General features: G+C 34.1%; 1 protein-coding gene across 1 annotated transcript; it reads left to right on the forward strand.

Annotated features, from left to right (window-relative positions):
* Nucleotides 1-335: 335 nt before the first annotated feature.
* MS3_00002841 (uncharacterized protein) lies at nucleotides 336-21,529 on the forward strand (the record flags this gene model as incomplete). The annotated part of the gene is made up of 6 exons (XM_035732621.1): nucleotides 336-1,005; nucleotides 13,395-13,506; nucleotides 18,973-19,009; nucleotides 19,058-19,154; nucleotides 19,251-19,268; nucleotides 21,498-21,529. 6 exons carry the CDS (start codon nucleotides 336-338, stop codon nucleotides 21,527-21,529), a joined length of 966 nt encoding a protein of 321 aa, XP_035586978.1.
* Between the last annotated feature and the right edge of the window lie 115 nt (nucleotides 21,530-21,644).

A 21,644-nucleotide genomic window follows, 5' to 3' on the forward strand; every position in this document is an offset into this window, starting at 1 on the left:
TGTTTCCATTCTTGTGCTTAAATATGAAAATTCAAAGGGAAGTTATACAGTAAAACGTTATTTACCATTACGATATTTAACCATTGTAATGAAATTATTTTTAAAAGAACAGTTCTAACAGCTCGCATACAACATAGGGACCATACTATTCACTTTAGTCCGTTCGAAGTCATGCCTTTAAAATACCACCGCAATTTCAACCCTTTTTTCAAAATTTGATTGGTTAACAAATCTAACCCAATCATATAACATCCAATATTATGTTAATAATTGTCAAGACATTTTTAAGTCTGAATAGTTTTTCAGTTTAAATTATTATTTAGTTGTAAAAAAACATGCAAGAATTGAATGATTTAAAGTTTTTAACAAATCCAAACTATTTTCACTGTTTAAGCGATTTAAACAAATTAGACAATTATTATCAAATGAACAATAGCAGTGTATTTAATGTTAATAAACATAATCAAGCTAATGAAGACATACCTGTGACCATATTTCCATCTAAATACATTAATTCAGATGAATTTTTCAAAGAAACATTAAAACTTGGTCAATCCTCATCAGAGTTAACTACGTCTGAGTCCATTCAAACTTACTTAATGAATACAGCTCTATGGAATGCATTAAATTTAGATCAATTTAAACAACAATGTTATAATCCAAATGAACATACACTGAATGAAAAAAACTTGTCTCAACAGATAAATATCGATACAGTTAAAGACTTTACAAACTATAATTTTGAAAAACGTAGGAAATTAAATGAGCATTATCCATCTTCTAGTCTTAATTCTTATTATTTGGATTCAAATTATGATAATAAAACTGAATATCAGTTAGAAAAACGGATACATCAAACAGTTCATGATCAGTATGAAAATCAACCATTGAATAATATAAATAATTATACTGGTAAATATATGAGCGATTCACAAGTAAACAATAGTACCAATAGTGATACTTTGGAGAAATATCAATCGGTATCAATACAAAAAATGACTGATGGTATGTGAAATCATTTTATATAGTGTAAATAAATCCCATGATATGTTTGTAAGGTTCAGCTTTTGCAAGGTTTTCGTCTAATCTGAAAGCATCTTGTATACTTGAGGAGTGTGAGAAGTTGTATTTGAGACTATTTAGAAGAGAGAGAAAACAACAGAAAAAGTGACCCGATTATCGTAGGAATGAAATCCAGGGTATGAAACTACGTGATAAAGGAATGTAAACTTTTCTTGTTGAAGTTTATTATCTGAAGATATGTACTTCACATTGTTAATATGTTTTGTATAAATAAAATATCTGGGATATTCTGATTCATTAATTTCAGAGAGTTGCATACTTATGCACGAAGATTTTAAGTTGAATGATTAATACTTTTAGTCATCCCAGTTATCAAGTAGTATAAAGAAACAGTGTATGAATTCTTTTTGAATATGTGATAACTTTTCAATGTGTGTTATTCTATAACAGATAGTGGCTTCATGTTACGAATACCCGTCATAACCACAAAACTGTTATAGACTTTTTAATCTATTTATTAATTTAATTTAATTTCTTCTACATAAACTGTCCAACTCAATCACTAGCTAGATTTCATCTAGTCAATTTATTAAATTGAGATGTCTTAAGATTTTAAAACTAAAGATAAACCATTGTTGGTGAAGGTTTATAATTTATTGTTGTTGATATCAAGGACTGAAACTGATCAATATATATTGTCATATGGGCAATCTGAATTACTCGGACACAGTATGATATCACTAGTTTAAATACTTTTGGTATGTACTCAGAAGTAAAATCCAGCAGGTGCGTCAAAGTTACGGCAAATCACAATTCTGGCTAATAACTTCATTCCCTTTGGACAAGTCAGTGGCTATCTGGAATAACGAGCTCAGTGTATAACACATTTAATGTTATAATTGGAAAATATCGCGTTCGAGTTTCAGTGTGAATACCAATAGCGAGATGCAAACGCATCCAGCTAGACAGTCCCAAATAGAACAGAACGCTTATCCCGGATTCCGCTACCAGCCGCATACCAAATATACTAAAAAATACACTAACGTTTGCATCCAACAAAAGCGTCCGATTAGTTTGTTATTCTAAACTAACTAATACAAAACAGAAACTTTAGCTGAGAGGCACAGTTTTAAAAATCTCTCGTTAGAACTAAAGTTTGATTCCACTTTTACTCCGAAATCTCTGCTTTCACTGAGAATTTTCTGATAATACTTAACGGAGATATTATAATTACTGATAAAATTTTTATATATTTGGATAAGATAACGTATTTTTGGACTTGTGAGGATTAATCTGAACTAATTACATAAATAATCACGGTGTTCTAAAGTTGAGATTATCATAGAACAACAGAGTTAATTAACATTGATTACAAACTCCAATTGATTTATCTTTGTATTTTGATTACAGTAACCAAGGAGTCCATAATAGTTGAGTCTTGACAGTGGTTATGGTACTATGTTTTGTTTTAATATGAAAATTTGCTAGGAATCTAAAACAAGATATTAAGATCTCTAGACAAGTGTGTAATCTTTAGATTCATTGGCTAACATTCCCAACTTGGATCACTGTATGACGAAATCTACATAGAAATTAGACTTATCCCCACAAAACCTCTCAACCAAAATGACTGGGTGTAATATTCGTTTTTAGCTTGTATCTAATGAGCTTCAGCATTCTTGTTATTGACTGAATTCTGAATAATAAGTTGAATGATGATGATACCACATATCGACTGAAGCAGGTTCAATAGTTAAGCACTTTTTGTGAGGTCTAAAAGTTCTGGTTTCAGGTGGTAGGTACTCAGTTCGGGTGATTCACATGTTAGGACGAAACAGTTATCTAGTTCTTTATGTTTTCTAATAGCATCCGAGTTAAGTCTAGTTCGTTACGAATACCACCTAGGAATAAAGCTAATTTTCTCAAAACTCCACTAAATTACTGCATGTATTCGACTTAATTTATGCTGAGAAATCGTGACATATGGGTGTTTATGTATCAACAGAGAATTTAAATCCTTAAAAAATGGAAACTTAACAAGATTACCATTAAAGCTTTCTGTTATTCCTTCAGTTATTATGACTGCTTCAATCAAGCTGTGAGATATTTTAATGCTCAGGTTCATCTTAAAGAATACTCAGAAACAATTTATAAGTTTAGGAAATCCAAATTCACTGACTGACAAGTCATATACCTTCATAATAGTGAGTATCACATATGATACTAACGTGAATGACTTGAAAAGTCTCTTGACTGCAAAGCGATCGGTCTAAACGGTGCTACAAAATATATCTGTCAATCCACAGAGTTCTATTTCACAATGAATGGAACTCTTTTGACTATTTCCCAATTACATTAATGAATCTTATTTGCTTATAGCAAGTTTATTTGGAGCTGTGGGAGTATGAACAAAATAATAGTTGCAGAACAAATAAGTTAGGTAGTTGGTGAGTTAGTGAACTTGACTAAGACTTATCTGAAACACAAAGGGAACTGATGCTACCATCGGAAATAGATTTCACCTCATCATGTATCATCGTCAGAGAAGTTATAAATGAGTTATTTGGGTTGCAACTGACCACACGTGGGAGCGAGATATTTTTACCTATTGATCACTGAGTACTGTCTAATGTTAAGCCTATCTAGTTCTTAGTTCTGGTCTTATTCTATTAACCAAGTTGTATAATGGATATCAATCCAAGTACTTTGCGCTATTGTCCATAATGTTTAAATTCTAGATAGTCAGAGATCTGATATGAGATATTAAAATGGGATTTATCAAATCAGAGGGACTGTAGGTAAACTAGTTGTGTTAACAGCATTATATTTGTGACAAATTCTTATTAATTTCCTTTGACACACAACAAAGTTATCATTTACGATAAAATTCATTTTCGATGGTTATTTAGTGATCAGTTATCGATTCAAATTAAATCTATTTCGTGACTGAAATATTCTGATTTTGCAAGGGAATTCTAAGCAACGATGTTAGGGATATTTGTCTGGTTATTTGCTAACTGGGCTGCAAAATACAAATACTATACAAATAGAAGTAAACAGAACTCTCGGCCAGTACCTCGTAAAATTTCAAAGCAAATCTCATAATTTTCAATTTTCTTAAAACTAGTAATTACATAAGAAATAATATTCATCATGGAATGTTATCAGCTAAGCAATCATTGAAAATCAAAGAATATTGAGTATTTGTTATAATCTTGCTTTAGATTATCCTGTAGAACATAGAAAATCGTTGTACTGACTGGTTACTGGGTATTAACCAATATTTTGTTCGCTTAGTCGACAAGTTTGTGACGAAAACCACCTATAAGTTAGATTATTCTCGACAAAACTCAACAAAAATGACCAAATATGAACGATTTGTGTTCATTTTTATATCGCGTGATACATATCGAGATTTTAGGTGGCATGTGGTAGTCGACAAGAAACCCTAGATGTAGATGTCGTGAGTAAGGAGTTTCTGAAACCCTTAGTAAACTGATGTTGTTCACTGGATCCAAACTTGAATCGCTCATTTTCAATAGGAGTAAATATTTTATTCTTCCAGGTAATCAGTAAAGACATTAATAGCACAGTTGTAATCTTTTAGACAACCTAAGTGGTTGACGTGAATTTGAATTCTATAAGAAGCCTCAGCTTCACAAATACTGCAGACATGCCTTAATGATGAGTGATAAATAGCATAAAAGTTCGGTCTGGAGTTTCCCGTTACTTACAGGTAATAGTGTAACATAGAAAATGGGTTTGAGTGCAGCTTTAAATAAGCTTACTTAAAAAAGAAGTTATTTGTCATGAATATGTCATTTTCTTCATGTCTATGAAAATGTTTGTATTTAATAAAAATTGCGTTAATTAGGATGAATTAAATTCAGTCTTGTGGCATTGCTATTAATCAACCCCATTAGACATCAGGACTGATGTATAATCAGTTGTACATATAAGGGATATTGCATACTTCTAGTATACTTAGTTTCGGTCACCAAGTGAGTTTGTTAACTTCCTGTCATTCGTTTATTACCGCTAATCTATATACATTATCCTAGAGTAATCCAAACCCAGAAAAATGGTCCACAAACCAAACGAAGTAGGTTAGCGAGCTACAATGAATCAAGAATGAGGATAACTGTGGTGTGGATAAATCCTAAAATTTACCAAGTTTTCATTTGGCAATAAGAATTCTATCACTAAGCGAACTTTAATTGAAAAAGTTCTTTGTTATGATAGTTGAGAATTCACAATCTCATTGAGTTAGAGCAGTCTTGAGTTAACGTTTATAATCTCATTAAATGTAAGGAAATCAGTACTTAGAAACAACATTGTCATCAATACCTCCAGCTTAATTTAGTTAACTGATAACTATATATGGTATTCCGTAGTATCTTGATACTACCTTATTAGGTGGAATTAAAGAATAACAAAAAAGAATTTAAGAACAGGGTCCCCCATATTCTTAGATTTCATTTTCTAAAAATCAAAACTGCGAAATTCTTATCAGTAGGTTTATTTTATATGTAATATACATATAAAAAAGGGATTAGTGTTAGAGAAACAAACAAGAGAGAAATTATGACAGTTTTGATGTTCATAGCTCATACATCCACTCAATGATCAATTATATCAACTGTTTAGCATTTAATTCCTCTTTCTATTATCATTTTGACCACACTTACAACCTAGTTTTAAAAAGGAAAAACATATGAAAATTGACAGATTAATCCTTATTTTCTGTAAGAGAACCAAGCACTCGACTTCCTTTTCTTTTTTAATTCTCTCTAAAAATGAATTATCTTCAAATCTTTGATTCTAATCTGTTTTCCTACTTCACTTTGTTCATTCAACTGACTTTATTTATCAACAAGCTTACAAGTTGACTTAAATGTGATTAGATCAGTAAATAACTGACTAAAGTAAAAAAAGCTTTGTCTACTTGTTCACTTATTGGTTGATCAACTTTTTAATCGCCATTTATTTCCCGTCTTCTCTTTTCTACCTAAAACGTTCACATTATTTACAGTTACTGGATTTTTCCTACATACGTTCGAATACTACTTATTAGTAATTCCATTTTCTTTTAAATAACTAGACACGTGTTGATGAGTGAATATTCTAGTGTTTTCTGTACAAATAAACATGTATACACATTAATTATTCATTTGAATTTCATCATAGATTTGTTAGTTAAAGAGTGTTTGTTCATTGTCGTTACTTTTATGCATCTATGCACATATGGAAGTAGATTTTAAAGTTTATCTCATTTGAAATGTCTTACAGAAAAAAATATTCTCCCACGAGAAACCACTCAAGTACATAAGAACTTATGTAAATTGACTGTCATTTAAAATGGAGTACAGTAAAATATATTTCACCAATAATTCAAATTTCTTTTCTACTTAATGTATCTGAATTAATAACTTAATCATAGGAAGAAAGAAAATGATAAAAATAAATAAATATTTAATAGTTGGATTCATGAGTCAGTTGAGGCTATATCATCATGGAAAGCCTGGAAGCAGTGGACGGCCGTTTCGTCCTATTGTGGGACTCCTGATCACCGTGAGATGCCGGCTCAGTGGTCTAGTGGTTAAGCGCTCGCGTACGAGACCGATAGATCGTGAGTGTGAATCCTGTGTTGAGGGATCGTGGATGTGCACTGCTGAGGAGTCTCCACAATAAGACGAAACGGCCGTGCAGTGCTTCTAGGTTTTTCATGGTGGTCTAGCTTCAATTGATTCATGATCTCAACTATTAAAAGTAAATTATTTTAAGATGAAATAAACTCCTTTCTGAATGAATCTTTTTAAAATAAATACAAATATTATTGTCATAAAAAAATATATTCTGTTTAGAACTACTTTTGTAAAGTAATTTCTAACAAGAATGGAAATCAACCTCATAGCCTTTAAAGTAAGATAGAATACTAGATAATTAGTTCAGTCTAGCAAGAGACTGTTTATTATTTTTTGTTCACAGACCTAGTAAGGGATTTATAAAGGAACAACCAAACCTCACAGTGAATATAATAACGAAAGATTACTGAGTAGAAATCCAAGCCCAAAGTGAAATTTAATCTATATTGCATAATATCATAGTTTGCAACTCTATGACCTTAGTATACTAGCGACAAGACATGAAAATTCTTAGTTAAATTCCATGGATAATCAAGAGCACTCAACCTTAAGCAGTTTCCTGCCAAGACAGGGCAGTTATTCATTGATCTTCACTTTGACCCTCAGTATTTTTCGAGTTCTCCACATAAATTTAAATCTTTCATGTATTTTTTTTCTTTCTATTTTCATGATCTCAACTACTGAAATTACCATAATATCCACAGAAAACCCTCCTCATAATAATCATGGTTGAAGAGGTATATCCTGGAGTTCTAGTGAAAAGCAGTGATCAGTGGAGTTCAACCGGGTCTATTGTGAGATAGTAACTCACTGATGACAACGGTGAATGTATCGCTTAATCTCGTGGATTAGTTGGAGTTAGACATTAACACCGTTGAATGCCGGCCGACTCAGCGGTCTAGTGGTTAAGCGTCTGGCGCGAGAGACTGACAGGTCCTGGGTGCGAGGCCGTGAATGCGCACTGCTGAGGAATCCCACAATAGGACGAAACGGCCATCCACTGCTTCCAGGTTTTTCATGGTGGTCTAGCTTCGATTGATTCATGATCTCACTTATTGAAATTACTATAATATCCACAAAGAAGCCTTTCTGATTAATTATTATCAATAGATAAATGATACATTTGTAGAAAAATTAGATTTTCTGATGTTTCGTGACTTAGTATAAACCACCTCTTCAGATAATAAATAACCAAATCTACTCAATGTTCAATCCAATTCATTCGATATCATCAAGTCAAACCTTCCTAATAATACCTATTATCAATAGAAGTAGGTAAAAAATAATTGAACAAATCTGTCATTTCTAATCTTGGCTACTTTAATTAGTTATAATAATTTTATTAAAATACTTTGATGCACATCGTCACCTCAAAGATACATCTGAATAGAGGTTGATCTATGTCATCGTTACAAATTATTAATTTCATTTTATTTCAATCTAATAAAATCCATTCACACTTATAGAGTGAACCACAAAAATCAATCAAGCAAAATGAGATTAGTCTTACATCATCAATCATCAATTAACAAATTATTCAGGCATAAATTCAATTTATCTAATTTCTTTCGTTCTTTCTTTCTTAATAAGTTACTTTTTGACTTTTTAACACTTAAGTTATATCAATACCATCATTATACATATATATACCTTGTTAACATTTATCATTGTGCTTTGTTTCTATAATTTGTTTCTGTAGGATTTCATTTAAACTTCTTTTTGTTTGTTCACTTAGTTCACTATTAGACAGGGTTGTTTTTTTTATATCATACTTCAACGTTACATTATGTATGTTCACAATCCAGATGGTTAGGAAACTTTATTTAGTGTATAGGATATGAATTAAATTCATATTTATATTACATGAATAGATTGATTTCAGTCAAATACTATTTGTCACTTTATGTTTGATTGTGATAAACTGATGATTTAATAGTGAATTATGCCTTATATATATATACAAAGATACGGGTTCATATATAAAAATGAAAGTTATAAAGGGGTGGTTGTATAAATTACCATTATATTTCTTTTCATTACTCGTTTGTCACTGACATATTTGTCTGTATTTATTTTCATCTAAAAGGTGTATGAAAAATGTTTTCCTCCACTTTAGATACTATTTTCCCTAACCAAAACTAATACCTGTATTTACTAAATATATTTTACTGAATCTTCATTGGATAATTTATTCAGGGTGTATGAAGTTTTTATTAGACGACCAAAGTACAATTCTGTTATCATTGATTTTACAACCAATTATGCACAGGGAACTTTGAACAGCCTTAGTTCTGTACTCAAAAGTTCACCATATATATTCTGTAACGAGGAACTTACATGTTAGTTATTTAGTTGAGACAAAAGAAATTTTGTCATTAATTTAACTCTGTCATCAATCATCACCTACACAAACCATTTAAGAGATTAATAAAAAAGGAACTCATACAACTACTAATTAGTTCGCTCAAGTTATCTGCCAGTTATGTATCTTATAACCAAATGTGTTTTAATGATATTTCACAGTAACTATAATCCAATAGAATGCATGAAACAAAGAAATAACGAATGAAGAAATGTAGAGCTATGCATAAATGTTAAATATTTTCTAGAAATATATGAAGTCAACTGGCAGGTTTGTATCGAAAATGGATTGAGTTAGATGAGATACAATTTTAAAATGAAACGTTCGTTGTAAAATACAAAGGCTTGGAACACTAAAAGCTTTTTTTAAAATTTATTCACGACTATTTAATGAACAAGGGCGAATCCTTTTTACTGTTGTCAGTAAGGGGTTGTGGGGATTATTGAGTCTTGGTGAAATCACGAACTGATCCATGTTAGTTAGAGAGCCAGTGATAATATGGAGAAGCCGGACGACCGTTTTGTCCTAGTATGGGACTCCTCATCAGTGCGCATCCACTACCCTACACACACGAATCGAACCCAAGACCTTCGGTCTCATGCACGAACACTTAACATTCAGACTACTGATAGATGAATGTAAAGTATCACTGACTACTCCTTGAGTTTCATTTTCACCCTTAATTTATGCGTTTTTATTCCATAAATAACTTATATTCACATTATCTCGGTTGACTACTAACCTTACCTTTTGAAATCTATTTCTGACAGAATATACTCCGTGTTCCCACAAGAACTGATTAAACATATTGCTAATACAACGGATTTTATACACAACTAATACTGATATGACGAATACTATCATAATGCAATAGCTTATTGTTGCTTGAAAAGTTGACCGACAAATTCAATACATTCAGTCATTTAGTAGAGCTCAAATAAGGAGATATGTGCATAAAGATAATGTAATTGGGAAATGTTTTTTCTAAATTATACAGTATATTAGCGTAATACAGTTCGAACAGTCTGATCTTACAATAACTTATCAAGATGTCCAGGTATATGAAAAATAACTGTCAAACTAGACAAATTGGAACACAAGGTCAGATTCACATTCCACTTTTCCATTATGGAATTTTTATGATCATACTGACAGTCTAAACTAAAACAACACTCTGTTTCCTCTGAATACTCCTTGATAATCAACCTCTAGAAGTGCATGTGAAAAAGTTCGTAATAATTAAACAAGATTTATTTCTAATAATCAAATGATGGAACCAGGTAAATTATTTATATTTCCATGATTGATAGTTAGACTTCTGTATACTTTAACTGATGAGTTAAACTTATATTTCGAAAATACATCGGAAATTATCATTGTGCACTAATATCAATCTATTTTATTTTTCTCATATTTGACCAGTTTCATTGACAGTTTTTCTCTGATTGATGGGATCAGTACACATAGTTTACCCGGTACATAACATTCACTTTATTTCAACATGTATATATTCCCACCTTGTTGCCATAGCAACATAAAATGACACATGGTAATTGATACAGTTCGCATGCCTTCTTTCTAAGAACTTAAATGCACTAGGAACTGCTAAAGTTTGAGTGGAATTTTTGTTTCTTGTAAAGTATTAAACAAATAGTGTTCATTTAAACAAAGAAACACAAAACATTGGATATTGTATTAGCATAAACATGTGTGTAAAATCACTGTGCATTTAAAGAAGTAAGCAGAAACAAAACAAATATTTGTAGGAAAATTCCTTTCAGTCATATTTAGTTTCTTTTTCGGATTGCTATCAAACTTCATAAAAATATAGACAACTTCACTGAAGATAGAGTGAAATATATGTTGTAATGTTTTGGATCATAAACACTACTATACAATGGGATAGATTCGTTGAAAATGTTGTGAAGAGATTGGTTTAATTTTTCAGTTACTTTCAACATAGATTAGTTTCAGCTGAGTAAGCATAAAAAATGAGAAAGAAATGAATAGCTATTTTCTTCTAGTACGAGACTGCTCAACAGTGAGTCCCCACCACCACACAAGGAATCAAAATCACGACATTCAGTTCTCATGGTTAGCGCCTTACTGTGGGAACCACTGGGTCGGTGTCCAATGGGTTAATCTCAACTCCACTCGGTTTATGAGGAGGTCGGTCGTGGCCCGGATAACCCAGTGGTAACGTCTCTGACTGTGAAGCTGGGTGACACGGGATCGAATCCGTCAGGAAGCACCAGTTCTCTCAACATTACAGGTACACATTGCTGACGAGTGCCAAGTAGCACGAAACCCGGGTCCAGGATCTCCTGTCGACCACCTCCAACCATCATCTAATATCAACATAGTGCACACAATGTCGAGTCACCTAGACTGGTGGATACATTGCAACATGGTCGATAGCATTCGATCTGCACTAACAAGGACTTAACACACATGACATTGATCACCACCCAGTGATCAATGAACTGTGAGTCATCGAATGCCATTGGCGACACCTTTTTCTTCCTTGACATTTAAACACACATTCTAACTTGTGAATACAACTACTTAAACTTTCATGCTCGAATGGAACAGCAGTGCACACCCATTACCTCACCGTGGATAATTGTTAAGTTATATCATAAACTGACTGCAGTTGGAGTGAGACCCCAATCTAGTGATTTAATAGTTTGGCGTTCACTGCAAGGACTGAAGATACTGAATTCAATCCCACGTGAACGATAGGTTTGGGTTGCTGTAGATTCCCATATTAGAACAAGAAAGCTGTCTAGTACCTACTGGTTTTCAATGATAGTTTAACTAAGATCCATTCCGTGATGCGAATTCTAATAAGAAAGGTGAATTATATTGTAAACGTTCGTAAAAGTTACTTATGTCGGCTTTTCATATTGATTAAGTGAGAAACGAAAATGAATGAAGGGAAACAACCTTAATTCCTGGACATACGTCACATTTGTTGACAATCAATACCAAGATATATATACAACTTTCCAAAATATTCAGTATTTTATAATATTGTAATCAAGGCCATTGTGCTATATATTCAACAATAAGCGATGCTTTTAATATATCTAGTAATGGTATAAAGGCATTCAACTTTAAATGTTTAATGAGATATGCATTACTATACAGCTGAAAGCACACCATGTAGTGGATTTAAAGCGAATATAAGTGCTAAGTCCTACAGTTTGCTTGAAGACACTTGCTATTATAAATACATTAGCTTAAGATTTGTGTTTGTATTTGTGAGACGTTTAGATGTGATATTGAATTGAATTAATTGTTAATGACAATGTTGGATAGGAAGAAAAAGTTTTATATCTGATAAGTTTTTTTAACAGTGACTTGTTCAGGTTTTCAGCCATCAGATTCTTAATATGATAATAATAAGTTGAATTTTCTCCAAATATTCAATAATAAGATGGTATTAGGCTAGAGGTGGAATGGACGAAGCCTGTTTCATCCCATTTCCGATTTATCAACTTGATTCATATACATCTCAGTGTTAATACTCACACTGAGACTCAAACCCAGTATTTTTTACTCTAAACTCCCATTACATTAAATCTTTATCGCATGAGATCAAATAGCCATTGACATAATCAGCGTGTATGAAGGTATTGATAGGGATTTGTAATTTCCCATTTTTATTAATCAGAAATATAATTTATCAATATCTGTTATTGTAAACCCCTAGTGATACAGAAAAAAATGGATATTTTTTTTAGCATAGATGGTTTGCAGGGATAAATTAATTTGCTTCACTGTGGTTTTCAGTGACTATTTAGTTAGGATAATCATTTCTTCATTCAAAATCTCATCCATCTGACTATATAGTAATTACAGTATGATTAAGAAAAATCACTCAAACTTGGTACTTTTAAGAAGAATAGCCAAAAATCCTAAGACGTTGAGAAAAGTATAGATCAGTCAGTATTTTGACATCTTATATTAAGTAATTACCGTCGTATTATAGTTTGTCATTTAAAAGTACATAAAATTCTTTCATCATCTTCATGAAATTTAAATTTAAAGTCAGTAAAACTGAACATAATTCATAATATTTCACTGGTTGAAATCATGAGTCAATTGAAGCTAGACCACCATGGAAGACCTGGAAGCACTGGACGGCCGTCTCGTCCTGGTATGGGACTCCTCAGCAGTGCGCACCCACGATCACACCCCCGCGAGACTCGGACCCAGGACATATCAATCTCGCGCCAGACGCTTAACCAACTAGACCACCGAGCCGGCCTCCAACGGTGTTAATGTCTAAGTTCAACCAATAATTCATTATACATAAATTCTTTCGTGATTATTTTCTGTTCTCTTCTTGTTTTGTATAGGAGAAATCATCAATCAGTTTATTTGTCCAGTATGTCAAAATGAAATCAAACCTGATGATTTAGAAAGCCATTTCAAATTTGAATTGGAAAAAATGCAAAATTTCACGATCAAGTTAGTTTTTAGTGTTACATTGTTTTTTTTAAATTTTGAATATTATTTAAACAAACATATACTTGTTAGTATGATTGATACCTAGCTATTCGAGATTTCTCATATGGATGTACTTGTATTCTTGTGTTGATATTATTACTAAAACTGGAAGTGAAATGAAATGCACATTCTGGGTTGTACTGTTAGCTACATTAATAAATATATCAAAACTCGTGACGTAACATTTTATCAAGACAATCCTCCTACGATATGCATTGCGTAATAGAGACTGATGAACTATAGTCCTGGATATCAGTAACGAAAAATTATGAACACTTTCCGAAATAATCATATATTTATTTATTTATTTGAACACATAATTATTGGTACAAGGGGGAACCAGATATTTATGCGCCACACAAAACAATGAAAATGGGGAGAAAAAAAATAAGAGGAACAATAAGGACCAGCTTAGTTTAAGGAAGTGTAATAATAATAATAATAATGGGGGATACGGAAAGGTACAACCAGAAAGAATTCTTTCAGTTAAGGAAGGTACAACCATTTTTTATAAAGAAAGTAAAAGAAGTTCACAGTAGGATCGCTACTGGCTTCTATTCTGAGCCATATCTGATAACGTCTCTAGCCATTGTGTTGCACCATCTCTCCGACCTAAGCAAGGGAGTCGTGAAAGACCAACAGAAGCCAGTCCCATGCAGCTTTCTTTCATACCACGACACCATGTCATACACTGACCACCTCTCCGCTTGTTCCAACTAGTCCCAGAGTCGGCAAGTAATGCACGACGTGGGATTCTCTGGGACAACATTCGTAGAATATATCCAAGCCACCGAAGTCGACGTTTCAGGATGATGACACCAATTGAATTATCGTCTCTGTGCCCAAATACATGATGCCGAACCTCTGCATTACTGACATGGTGTTGCCACTGGATGTCAGCAATCCTTCGGAGACAACGATGATCAAACACAGAGAGTCGTGTAACACCCTCAACTCGGAGAGGCTAGGTTTCACAAGCATAGAGCAAAAATGCTCTCACCGACGCGTTTTAGGTCCGACCTTTTACAGCCAGACTGACATTACGAAGGCGCCAAAGATGGCGCAGATTGGCCTAAGCCGCTCCAGCTTTCACCATACGTGCATTGATCTCATCACTCACACCCCCACCAGCACTTATGCAGCTACCTAGATACACGAACTTCTAGACTACTTCTATCTGCTCCCCATCCAGAGTGAGCACAGGATTAGAATCCTGACAGTCTTGTAGAAGTACTTTGCACTTCAAACGTGCGAAGCACATACCGTACCTACGGACATTGATTGACCACTGATTAAGTGCGGATTTCATGACTTGGACATTATCGCAGAGTAAGACAATATCATCCGCATACTCAAGGTCGAGAAGTCTTTCTCCAGGCAACCGATCCACACTGCCATTAATTACAACCATCAGAGCTGTTTCCAGAATGTCATCGATGGCAAAGTTGAAGAGGAGTGGTGAGATTGGGCAACCCTGTCTAACCCCACCGCTCGGATGGAACAATGAAGAGAGGTAGTTGTACGCCCTCACTCTGTCTGAGTTGTTTGTATATAGGGCCTTTAAGATGTTAATTAACTTCTCAGGAACACCCTTCTTCAATAGACAGTCCCTCAGAACAGTCCTGTCCAACGAATCGAAGGCAGCCCTGATGTCAAGAAACACTACGATTGTTGGACTGTGATAAGTATGACGGTGTTCTAACATTTGGCGGAGGGTGAAGATATGATCAATACATCCTCAACCAGAACAAAACCCAGCCTGCTCCTCGAGAGTCAATCTTCCTCGAGTTTTGAACAACCTACGAAGTATGACGGGAGCCAATAGATTGGACGCGAACGGAAGTTGACTTATCCCCTGATATTTGTTACAGAAACGACGTGAACCCTTTTTAAAGATAAGGACAACTATCGACTCATTCTATGACGTTGGTACACTCTCTAGCTCCCAAACCTTTGTAAACAACGTTGTCAGTTATTTAACCAGGAAGTCACCACCATCTTTAAAAAGAGCCGGAGGTAAGTCATCTGGCCCAGGTGATTTGTAGCGCTTCAAGAGTTGGAGTTCCTTGCGGACTTCCGCCTCATTTGGTGGATCAGTCGTCACCGGTCATGGAGGGCAGGACAGTCTGACCGATGTTGCCGGAGCAGCAGGCCAGTTGAACTGCCCCTCGAAGAATTCTGCCCATCGTCCAAGACGTCGATGGATGTCAGTGATTGGCATCCCGTCATCCTCGCAGATTGTTTCACTCACACCAGACTTCTTGCTACCAGTGGCTCGGATGAGTTTGAAGAGCTTCCGGTAATTACCAGATGCAGATGCTGCTTCCAGCTCATTAGCACGCTCCGACCACCAGGCTTCTTGGTCCTTATGCAAGCTTTGCCCAATTTTATGACGTAACATCCTTCGTTTGTGGTCAAACTCACGGTCACCCGGAGTAGACCGACGGGCTTCAATGAGTTGTAAGGAATCAAAAGAAACCCAGTGCTTATAAGCGGGACGTTTCGCGAACCCAAAACTGACTGTACCCGCCATTTTGATGGCGTCGTGAAATTGCTACCAACTTGCTGACATCAATCCTTTGGTGGCGGTCACTTCGTTGGCCACTGAGAAGTAAGGTAAGATTGGCGCAAACAAGGGCATGATCAAAGTCCAGATAGGTACACCAAAAGCAGTGGCAGTCTTGTACGCAACCACGCCAGCGGTAGCTGATCGCGATGTGATCAATCTGAGTCCAGACTTGAGATGCAGAGGGAGGACTCCAGGTGGCACATCGGCGATGACTGTGCCGAAAGTTAGTGCTAGCCAGAAACGGGTTGTGGTATGTACACAGTTGCAGTAGACGGTCCCCGTTATCTGTCCTGCGATCAATACGTCCCAATCGGCCACCTAAACGATTCTCTTCTGTGCCTAGACGCCCGACCTGAGCATTCAAGTCTCCAGCTAGTACTACAATGTCTGTTGAACGCACTTTCTGGAGGAGAACAGTTAACTGGTTGTAAAATTCATCCTTGATCGCTTCAGGGCTGTAATCTGTCAGGGCATAAGCGGAGATGACGAAAAGACATCGTTTCTCATGCCGATTTCTCACTTTGATGGAACTTTGTAATCTAACAGCACAAAACCGACTGTCAATAGGGATCCATTCGATTAGTGCTACCTCAGCTCTAGCGCTTAGTGCGACACCAACGCCAGCAGGACCAGACGAAGGTGCCACAGGGTCCCCGGATAAACGCACGTTAAGCAAGCTTTTTGAAGCAACATATGGAGAGCGAATTTGTGGTACTTCACCATAGTCTTGAATGCGGGTCTCGGATAGACATCAGACGTCGATATTAAGACTTTCCAAAGACATAGTCAGTCCTATCTGTTGTCCGACCTGCATAAGTGTGCGAACTTTGAAGGGAGCCAGTTTGAATGGTGCACGTTGTTTCAGAAAAACTGTTTCAGTATTCGTATTCGGTGGTGCCATTCAATTTTCAACCAGTCAGTGACTGGACAGAACAGCGTGCTGCTGTATAAGTTGAAAAATAAGGATACACAAAGTGGGAATAAAAGAGAGTGTATGGGTGACATAGTACATGAAAAAATAAAAATGAATGTTATCAAATGGATACGAGTTTTCTGAGTTTTATTTCGAAGTAGGATAGCATTTCTAGTAAATATTGTCATTTCATTTTATTTGTGTGTGGACTGTGATACTGCCAGGTGCTCAAACCGAAGCAGGTGGTTTATTAGGGGGCCATACCCCGAGCCTTTAACCTAAAGGTCTAACCCACAAGGCAGTGGAGCATCGTGAGGAGATGCGGTCCCATTGTAGCCGATGACCAACAATAGGTTCATATGCCATTTGTTCCCTCAGGATACTGGAGCTAATGTGCACCATTGGTTTAGAATCTGGTTAAAGCGTCGGATATTCGCTTTTCGCCCTCTCATTTTCGTAAACAACACTAATGCCACGAGAAGGCAGTGAGTAGGACTTCCCTGGCAGAGGCTGTATGCGCGTGGCCGTGTGGGAGCATTTCGAGAGGGAGGGCGGGCTCATCCCACTCTCGGCCGTACCAGGGCATTTGGGAGCATATGTAATTAGTTTATAAAATTGTAATTCCAGTATATCATCACTACAGGAAAGACTTTTTCAGAATATAAACCTATTAGAAGACGAAACAATTAGCAGTTGAACAATATGTAGAGTTATTATTATTCCACTAATCCGTACGACATCATGTCAGTCTAGTCCCTCATGTTAGATGCTCGAATATTGTACAACAAATCGTAAAGTTGTCGGTGTACACATCAAACATTCCACAATCTTCTTCCATTGATTACCAAAACTTCCCAAATAAGTTACTTAAAATGATTTAATAATATGATGCTACAATCTAAAGTAAACGGTATAAATGTCAAAAACATTATAAATTATATTAGAGAAATAGAAAAAATCAATATTAGTATCGTATAAGTATGTTTAAGCCGACTTCCTGGTCAATAACATATGAATAATATACAGGACAATATCTAATAAATTAATTCATAATCTTCAGCTGAAACTATGTAAAGAACAAAAGAAAAGCCTTTATTTTTAACTTAAAAAAAGATTGTTATTTATAACAATGAAGGAGATCATGGACAATAATTCAAACTACAATGATCTATGACCAATTACTTCACATACCTTGTTTACTTCTAGTTTACTGGAAGAACACAGGTTTGTCGTTTGACTGAAGTTAATAGTCACTGTGTTCAATTTTTCATTTCATTCATTCATATGAAGCTTAATATAGAACTTGAAATAGATTTAGCCGCTAAATATTATGAATCCCTAAACAGATAGTCATAAAACCTATGGAATAACTAGTGATACTAATTGGTGATAAAGTGGTTAGCGTTAAAAAATCAATTATTTAGAAGTGTTCCCTGAAAATATTATCGAGATTATTTATGAAATCTTTAAAATCAATTAAAATAATACGTTACTCTGAAGAAAACAATCATTTACTTAAACTTTTAAATTGTAACTGGGACAATGTTTGCTAGCCTAAAAACTTAAATCTGATAACATTAAAATTTATTGAAAATAAACTTTACTTCAATTTGGTTCTAGTTGATTTTCATCGAACAAGGTAGAATATCTAGTCATCAGAATAATTGATTCTAATTCGTTACAAAATTTACTTTTGACTATACAGTACCTAGGTCATAATGTCTAATATATTACGGTTGAATTATACAAATTCACTTGTTTATTTGAGTATTTCCATTTCAAGTTAAAAAAACGATTGAATAGAATTCCATGGAAATACTTTTAGAATGAATCTTAAACAGGATGAAATATAAAATGCATACAGTTCCATAGATTCCATTCATTCACTTAATTTCTTACTTTTAAAGTTTATACTTCCCAAACTTTCTTATGTTTTTCTTTTCAGTTTACCGATAGAACAAATATCTTCAGATAAATTAGAGGTATATATATATGTAGTTTTTGGTAATTTATTCATCTAATCAATTTAGTCACCTAAATATTCTCAGCCTAAAATTGATAAAATAAACAGTGATTCAAGATTTGAAATATTTAAGAAAGTTGAAAGAAATAGAAAAGAAAGGAAAGGTATGTTTGTTTCATTAAAAAAAGGCATAAACTGATGCTTAATAATCGTTTCAGAGAAATATTTCAAGCATCCTTTTTTATTAAATCCATATACAGTGCAAAATGAAATGTCAGGTATGTTAAAAAGTTCTTTAAATTGTTCATGTGATTTATACTACTGATAAGTAGCTAAACAATTTTTGATAATATATTATGGCTTGAAGTAAATTTTTGACAGAGGAGATAGTGATTTCAGTTAAAACTAATATCTCAGTAGGTACTTGATACATCCAAGATTATTCTACGTAGATTTTCAATCACCTTTCTGTTTGTGTAGTGAAGTTTATCAGTCATAGAGGAAGGGGATTGAGAAAGGTTATTTCACTTGAGTTTAAATTTACTAAGATACAATACTAATTAGTAACGGAATCATTAATATTACAGCAAATATGATTGCGTTTATAAATTTCATCGACACTCTCATTATAACCACCAGTTATCTATAAAATAATCTTTCATCATCATAACATATATATATATATAATGGCAGTAAATAGGTGTACATAGGGTTATTCAGTGGGGAAGTCCATATTTTGTAACGAAGATAATATCAATGATTAAGAAGAGAAAGGAAGTTAACCATAAACTGAATAAACAGTGAACAACCAAATTTAAAAATACCACCCAAGTAAAATGGCGTTAAATCAGGAGAAATTGGTAAACTTAAGGAATAATAAATACTAAACAAGATTAACCGATAGAATTCGGAATAATAACATATTTACTTACGGTGTGTATCAGAAATGATTTAGGGTTAAAATGATGGGATTAAATTCTTGTATACTTCTCATCAGTTGATTCGGTGGCAAGATCTAGGCTACAATAATGTTTTGGTCATGTGGGAGAGATGACAATATAAGCTGAAACACTCAGTATGAAATCTAATAAATAATTGTGAACGTTTTCATGAAGTCAAGTTAGTGCAAAGAAATATGTATGGAATACAAACGTTCTTGACGACGTTTATCTACATACTGACAATAGTTTCTTAACTTGTTCAACCGAAAAAAAATTATTAACAGCGAAAATTCTTTAGTTGAAGGTAAGTCAAATTCAATGACGCAATGAAAAGCTAACAAACGTCTCTAGGATGGAAATACCATTAAATAAAAAGTTTTTGATGTTTTCTCAGAAAATGATGGCGTGTAATCTGTAAAATATATTGTATTTCGTAATGCTAATAATGTACTTAACATACACTTCTGGTTTGTATTTTTAGGTGATAATAGCTTACCAAGTTTGAGGACAGTTATTGACCAGTTGTTTTGCAACAATTTTATTAATTCATGTATCCCCTACTAAATCTCATCGAAAGATTATTTCTGAAGTGTTATGGAGATTAGTCGTTGAGCTAACTAGGACTCATAGGTTTCGTTCATAATTAGGAGACATTATTCTTCGTTCACAATTTAGAATAATGGTGATCTATCTCATTATATTACAATACGTATCCTGAACACAGTTAATGGGTGTAAATAAACTCTAGCTATTCGTAAACAGGAAAGCAGTTATTTTTGATTTTTTAAAAATAGAAATGTATACTAATAAGATATATCCAAACATCTTCGATAAGAAATATGATCGATTATGTAACTATCTAATCTAGTAATATATAAGGCCTTTTAATGTTCAATTAATATTATCAAAGGCATTCTTCTTTCTTAAAATCTAGATTCATAGTGTTTATAGTTCAAAGGAGGTTTTATGCGTCTGGAGTATTTTAGTTCAGTTGTCAATTCTGTTTTCACGTGTACCTTTGTCAATCAAAAGATAAACTGCTTAGCTAAATTTTTAGGATTATCAGTTCATTATATATTATCTATAAATCAGAATAACTACCACAAACTAACTATTGCGCAAGATCATGGATCGATTAAAGTTAGACATTAACATCGTTGGATGCCGGTTCAGTGGTCTAAAGGTTAAGCGTCCACTCATGAGACCGAAGTTCTTGGGTTCGAGTCCCGCGTACGGAATCGTGGATGTGCACTGCTGAGGAGTTCAATACGAGACGGCCGTCTAGTGTCTCCAGGCTTTCAGTGGTGATCTAGCTTAGGTCGACTCATGCATTCAGTTGTGAAAATACTACAATCACCACTCATCCCCATACTGATAACCATTAGTAACCAAAGATAAGACTAGTTAATGAAATACATAATATCACCAAGCAAAGATATTTTCATAAATAGATTTAAAATGAGATCACTTATGATCCCCTTACATTTACTGGTGAAGTAAAACAAACATCTTCTTTCCAACTGTGCTTCAAATATCATGTTACTTCTTTTTAATTTATTGATTCAGCGTATTTACAAATCCTTGGTTCAGATCACTGACATTTCATGATTTCCAGAACCACTATTTATTATGGTTTCAGTGTTGTTAATGAATAAAACTTATACTTTTACAGACTTGGTTAATTTAAGCGTAATTCCCACCTTAATTTGATAT

Source organism: Schistosoma haematobium, chromosome ZW, assembly GCF_000699445.3.
Source record: "Schistosoma haematobium chromosome ZW, whole genome shotgun sequence".
NCBI lineage: Eukaryota > Metazoa > Platyhelminthes > Trematoda > Strigeidida > Schistosomatidae > Schistosoma > Schistosoma haematobium.